Source organism: Martes martes (assembly GCF_963455335.1).
Source record: "Martes martes genome assembly, chromosome: 1".
Classification (NCBI taxonomy): Eukaryota; Metazoa; Chordata; class Mammalia; order Carnivora; family Mustelidae; genus Martes; species Martes martes.
In genome coordinates this window covers 45,882,647-45,889,775 of record NC_137888.1, presented here as the reverse complement: position 1 = coordinate 45,889,775, position 7,129 = coordinate 45,882,647, and the positions used below count along the sequence as shown (strand labels likewise).

The following is a 7,129-nucleotide window of genomic DNA, read 5'->3' as shown; positions in this document are numbered from 1 at the left end:
ATTGACTATTTATATATATGTAGCAGGAAATAGGGAGTAGGTACTCCTTCACTTCTCTTTCCAGCATTTATAGCTTAATAAGTACCCACACAAACTGAATTTGAGATTTTTTTTTCATTATTTAGTGATTTGGAATTGCCTAGAAAGGAGGTTTTTTTTCAAATAAAAATACCTTCATCATGTGAAATTAGTAGCTTTGTTATTATATCACCTGTACTCCACTCCATTCTGCCTCAATTTTATTCTGCAAAAACACTGGTAGAGAAAAGGTGTTCTCAAGTAAAACCATAAGGATTTCTAGAAAAAGTCAGTCCTAATCACTGTTATAGCAAATGTGAAGCAACTTTTAAATATGAAAAACATTTCAGGCAGTGCTAATATATTTATGAGCAAAGTTTGTGAAGTAAAATTTAGCCAGAAAATCCATTACATACACATATTCCATAGAAAAATAAATTTGGAAATTTGAATAAAATAAGGAAAGAAAAGATTCCTATTGTTGACAACTGAGCCACCCAGTCACCGCTGATAGATTCTTAATCCTTCTTTTTTGCTTGTCTTTCCCACACTCATCTAGCCATGCGTCTGTTATTCTCTGCCTATTTCTGTTCCTGCATCTTGTGATCTTCACCCACCCAAACTTCTCCTTCTGCTGTCTTCTTTCTTCTTTTTATGGCTTTCTCTCTGTTTCTCTCTTTTGAAAATTTTTAATAAAGCAATATCAAGGAAAAATGTTCTATTTGTCCACCCACATTAGATATATAACAACTGTTGTCCACACTCTTGGAGTATTCAATCTTGCATCCCTTCTCACTGTTGTGCAGTTGTTTCCCACTCACTGCTCATTATGCTCTGGCCTCCACTGCATCACATGACAGAAATTGCTCTCACTAAAGCCATCTCTTAGTTTCCATGCTTAATCACACCTGTTCACTCCTTATCCTACCAGAGCATTTATTTCGGTGATTGGTACCATAATTTTCTTTGACCTTCTTGACTATCTTCCTCTCTTTGTGTTCATGACACTCATCTTGATCATTCTGCTCAGTATCCTTTCCTGGTCTCTCCTTGTCTTTATTCGCTGCCAGTCAGAACTATTAGTTTCAACAAGAAATTATTTTTTGGAATGGAATCTTACATGGAAATGCTGGGAAATTAAAGGAATCTGCTGAAAAAAAATGGGCAGGAACAGAAGCAAGCATGGCCATCTGCCAATAGCAAAGATTATATTCCAACATTGACTCCATGAGGGCTGCTGTCACCACTGCTGTGTGAGAATGTACTGTTCACATGGACAGAGTCACTGGTGTGGGTGCAGGGTGCATTTGCTGGAAACTTCATATTGTTCCTTGGCTGCCTTTGCAATTCAAATTATCTTTTGTCCTTGTCCCTTTTCCTCCCTCATTCCAAATTTCAACTCTAGTGTGAGTGACGTAGAGTTGCCAAACCTACATCATGTCCCCTCACCCTAGATATCAGGGAGATAGGAAAGTCAACTGTAGCACTTTTGGGTCCCACAATGGGTGTTAGAGTTTTCTGACATCAAAATTATATGGTAGAAAAGAGGATCAGTTTGGCTATCTAAAGGAGATATATAACTTCACTCCACTTTAATATACGTTGTCAGTTTAGTTTTCACCATTCTCTTCACTTTATGTATTCTCCAATAGATAGGTCATACATAACTATGCCTTCAGTCTACCCCAATGATTTTCAATTCATGATTTAAGTAGACTCAAACTACAAAGCATGCATGCACTGGATGTCCACAAACTGGCCGTGGCATCTGAGTTCTCAATCAAAGTTTGATGAGAATCTACCCAGTTGCCAAGTGATGATTCCATTCTTCACTGACTAACCCTGCAATCTGTCAGAGAGGCACTGCATCTACCTTCTGAAAACTTTCCATCCGTCTTTTCGTCTTCCCACCAATCTCAATGTAATCTCACATATAGATTAGCCATTTCACATGTGTTTGGGTCACTTACAGTTCAAATAGAATACAGATTATTTGCCTTAATAATTAACTCACTAAATCAATGTCTACAGTAAAACCTCAAATCTATATTTTGCATAAAACTTTCCCCAGAATGTGTGATCTGGAGGACATTTTATGCAAAATACAGATTTGACATTTTACTATAGGTTCTGGTTTGAGAACACTGAATAGTAGTAACTTTTTTACTAGTATTCCTGACCCTAAATTCAAACTCTCTGCAGCCTATTTTCTACACCTCCATGTATTCATTTTAAAAAGAATCTACCAGTACTACTCTTTCCTCTTAGTTTCAGTGCATGCTTATTCCTTAATGAATTATGTTCATGATCCTCCACATGCTATTTAACTCATTTTATTACTGAGGCCCTTCAAGATCCTTTTCCCTTTACTCTCCACCCACATCCCAAACATAAAATTTCCAAATTATGCAGCTCCTGTCCCATAAATTTAGGACGTACTACAATGTCTTTCATTTTTCCAATTCTGTTCATTGCTGCACATTTTAAAAATTGATATAATTGCACTCATTTCAAACCCTCAAAATAGATTCCAATCAATAGAGAGGCAATATATAAAATTGAGATGGTATTCTCATGTGCATAATTTTATTTCAACTCTCCTTTCCATATTTTCATGTTATAAATTGAGTGACTTTTTTCCAATTTACTAAATTTCATTTCAGGCAACACTCAATGAGGATATGGAAAAGGAACATGGAAAAGGACCTGGAAATGCAACATTGCTGACAGATTTGATTCTTACAGGACTCACATATGAACTGCAGTGGCAAATCCCCTTGTTCCTAGTGTTCTTGGTTATCTATCTTCTCACCATTGTGGGGAACCTTGGCCTAATTGCTCTCATATGGAATGACTCTCAGCTTCACATCCCCATGTACTTATTTCTTGGGAGTTTGGCATTTGTGGATGCTTGGATATCATCCACAGTATCCCCCAAGATGCTGGTCAACTTTTTTGCCAAGACCAAAATGATATCTCTTTCAGAATGCATGATACAATTTTTTTCCTTTGCAGTAAGTATAACAGTGGAATGCTTTCTGCTGGCAACAATGGCATATGATCGCTATGTGGCCATATGCAAACCATTACATTATCCAGTGATTATGTCCAAGACACTGTGCATCCGCTTGCTAGTTTTGTCACTTTTAGGTGGCCTTCTTCATGCCATAATTCATAGTTCTTTTTTATTCAGATTAACCTTCTGCAATTCCATCATAGTACATCACTTTTACTGTGACATTATACCATTGCTTAAGATTTCTTGCACCGACCCTTCTATCAATTATCTGATAGTATTTGTTTTTGCTGGGTCAATACAGATGTTCACCATTCTGATAGTTCTTGTCTCTTACACACTAGTTCTCTCTACAATCTTAAAAAAGAAGTCTCTACAAGGCATAAAGAAAGCCTTCTCTACCTGTGGAGCCCATCTCTTATCTGTCTCCTTATACTACGGTGCTCTTGTCTTCATGTATGTGCGCCCTGTATCTACACAATCAGAAGACCAAGATATGATGGACTCTCTATTTTACACTATCATAATTCCTTTGTTAAATCCAATTATCTACAGTTTGAGAAATAAGAAAGTCATAGATTCATTGAGGAAAATTTTGAAGAGAAGTTCTTAAAATACACATTATTATCTGTTCTCGTTTCACTAGAATGACAAACTGTACAGATTACATACTTGCTAGGTGTTGATTAGGGTTCAGTTTTTGTAGTAGTAATTGTGCTAATGTTTAAATGACTTAAGGTGAGATTACAAAACAAATATATGTATATGTAGTCAAAACAGAGGGAATTTTAATCAAGTGTTCATGACATAAAAATAATTTAAAAGGAAACAAAATATTTCACATGCTTGCATGTTTCAATGTGGCTTCATAAATGCATTAAGCATTGAAATAGGGTAATTTCTTTAAAAAAGAATTTGAATATGATACATCTCTCAACCATAGAGCTATGCACCACAAAGACTCACATTACATTTATTCCACATTGGAGTCAGGGTTGTATTTGAGTGAACAGAGACCAAAAAGTATAATGAGTGATCATTATACTTCCTCTCTCACCACTGATTACCTACACCATTCTACTGTTATAACTGAGGTCTTCACACTAAGACTGCTCATTTCTGCCATTTGCTATAATCTTGTTACTTCTTCTACATCCTATTGATATTCTACTTCCAAAACATTGACTAAAGAATATGCCACTTCAGGGCACTATCACACACCTGAAGTGAATTATTCTTGTTCTTCTTATCATGAGAATTAGCTCCAGGGACAGAGTACAGCACAACTTCAGGGAGAAGCTCTTCAATTAGGTGTTTGTTTAAAGATACAAAAAAGAAAAGCATTTAAAACAAATATTAATATGTATTTCTGTAGTTTCTGATCACATGAGTAGGCCAGGTCAATTGCTATGTGTTTGTTTCTCTGAGCGATACCTTCAAGTCCAGGGAAAGGGAGTGAATACAGCAAAGTCCAGACATTGTTACTACTTTTCACTAGAGAATCCATGTTATTGCATAGGCCTGTGGTTTAATTCTTATTGCTATATAACATTCCCATTATGCTGATTTTTTTCTTAAATTATCTACATTTTTGCTTGCTCATGTAACATGATGACCCAAACACTGTATTGGCAATAAAAACAACTAGTGTGTATTTCTTTTGTAACCATAAGATCTGTTTCCCCAACTGCTTTTTTCTTTAAATGAAACAGTTTACATCAATCCATGAGTATATGAGTGTGGTGTATATACTGACTGGTCCTACATTAGATTGCTTGTGTGTGGAATAGGATTTGGGGCTCTCAGAGACTCAGACTTCCCGGGTAGCCTTCTCTTGTTCATGTCTCATCTACAGATTCCACTGCCCTATGTCTCTTTTGTTAAATTTTTGACTAATTTATGCCTTTCAGAAATTCATTAAAATCTTCTGTTCACTGGTGTGTCCCCATTCTTTTTTCTATTACAGGATTTTTCATCTATGTACATCATTTTTGTCAATTCAGTGTCCTGTTGGGAAAGACCTAAAATATATATCTCTGCAAAGCCCACACTTTAGACAAGTTATTCTGCAAATTATTAAAAAGGAAACTATGGGGCGCCTGGGTGGCTCAGTGGGTTAAAGCCTCTGCTTTCAGCTCTGGTCATGATTCCAGGGTCCTGGGATCGAGCCCCACATGGGCTCCCTGCTTAGCAGGGAGACTGCTTCCTCTTCTCTCTCTCTCTCTCTGCCTGCCTCTCTACCTACTTGTGATCTCTATCTGTCAAATAAGTAAATAAAATCTTAAAAAAACAAAACAAAACAAATACCAGTGGTGGGCAGCTAAGATGGTGGAGTAGTAGGAGGACCCTAAGCTTTCTTTGACCATGAAACACAACTAGATTAATAGCAAATCATTGTGAACACCCCAGACAACTATCTGAGGATTGACAGAACAAACTGCACACAACTAGAGGGAGAAAGGGGCATTATCCTGCAAGGGGGGGGAGCAGAGCTGCAGTTTGGAGGAGAAACGGATCACGGGTGCTGTGGAGGGAAGGGAGCCCTTTTCATAGAGAAAGGTGAGAGAAAGAAAGAAGAGAGAGAGAATGAGATAAGGAAAGAGGAGCACACAGGGGGTTGCACAAGGAAAACACTTTCCCAAAGCCATTGACTGGAACAAAGAAAGAGGTTGCTTTCTGTGAATTTTTACAACCAGTGGGGTCAAAGACTGGAGTTGTAAAGGTCTGTGGTATGATTGGCGTGGAGCCCTGGGGGCATTGCAGTGCTCCTTTGGAGAAGGTGGGCAGATAGCCCGGGGGCAAAAGGCATGAACTGAGAATCCCCTGGGACACTCAGAGAGATGATTCCTCCTTCTTGGAGTGACCTGGGTAAGATGAAATTGCTTCTTCATGGAGAAAAGAGCCTGGACATCATTTTGTAACCCCACCCTTCAGCACAGGTGAAGAGGTGCTTACTGAGGGTCCTTAACCTGGACACTATTTCTTTGCTGTGCTTTGCTGTGCAAAACCCATGCTCCTGTGCTTTGATGCGATTGCCCCTCTGGGTCAAGTTGCAGTAGGTCCAGCAGGACAAGACCCTGTCACAGAGAACAAGTGGGCACCATGCCTTGCCAGGTCCTTAAAGTTTGGAGTTTTAAAACTCAGTGGGCCTCCCTGGGATAGAGCACAAGGTGCACTGCACTGCCAGGCAGGCAGATGGCCCAGGCACAAACAGTATGAAGACAGTGATTTGAGGGACACCTGAGACACATAAGGGCCGGCTGTATGTGTTTCTGTGAGGGCTTCCTGGACAGAAGCAGGTGTGAACTCCCCTCTCTGGTGACAAGGAAAATGGCTGGTGCCATTTCCCTCCCACACTGTTCAGCATAAACTAACTTCAATAAGTAGTATAGTGCCAACACTGGTGGCCTAAACTGCTTATACCAAACTGCACCCCCACCCAAGCTCTGCTAGCACTGCTTTTCTTGGGCAAGTGTGCCTGAGAACCAGAGCAGCGGGACCCTCCCCCAAACGACCAGCACAAACCCCTGCACATACCATATCTACTGACCACAGAGTTCTGCAAAACTTCAGCTCTAGTGGAAATAGCATCAGGTCTTTTTTAACAGGCAAATCAGAGCACACCAAGTAAAAACTCACCATACTCTGGCCAAGGTCCAGACATTCCCCACTATAGGCAATGAGAAACTGCAGAAGACTGAGCTGTGGGAAAGAGCAGCCAAAATACAGCAACAGAGTATTCATGGCAGACACCAGAGACACTTCCTGAAGTGCCAGGCCCTGGACAGCATAGGACCTCTTCTTCATAAAGCCATTACTTTCAGGAATAGTAAATGTCACAGGCTTTGTAAACATACAGAAGAACACAGAGACCTAAACAAAATGCCAAGATGGAAGAATTCATCCAAAAGAAATAACAAGGAAAGGTCACAGCCAGGGATCGAATCAAAACAGATATAATATGCCTTATGCAGAATTTAAAGCAATCATACTAAGGATACTAGCCGTGCTTGAGAAAAGCTTAAAAGACATCAAGGGGTCCCTCACCACTGAAATAAAAGAGCTAGAAACTAATCAGGTCAAAATGAAAAATGG

General features: G+C 39.3%; 1 protein-coding gene across 1 annotated transcript; it reads left to right on the top strand.

The window, feature by feature from the left end:
• Positions 1-2,699: 2,699 nt before the first annotated feature.
• On the top strand, positions 2,700-3,647 carry LOC308339127 (olfactory receptor 5H2-like; the record flags this gene model as incomplete). The annotated part of the gene is made up of 1 exon (XM_080797562.1): positions 2,700-3,647. The coding sequence occupies one exon, from the start codon at positions 2,700-2,702 to the stop codon at positions 3,645-3,647; it is 948 nt and encodes a 315-aa protein (XP_080653688.1).
• Between the last annotated feature and the right edge of the window lie 3,482 nt (positions 3,648-7,129).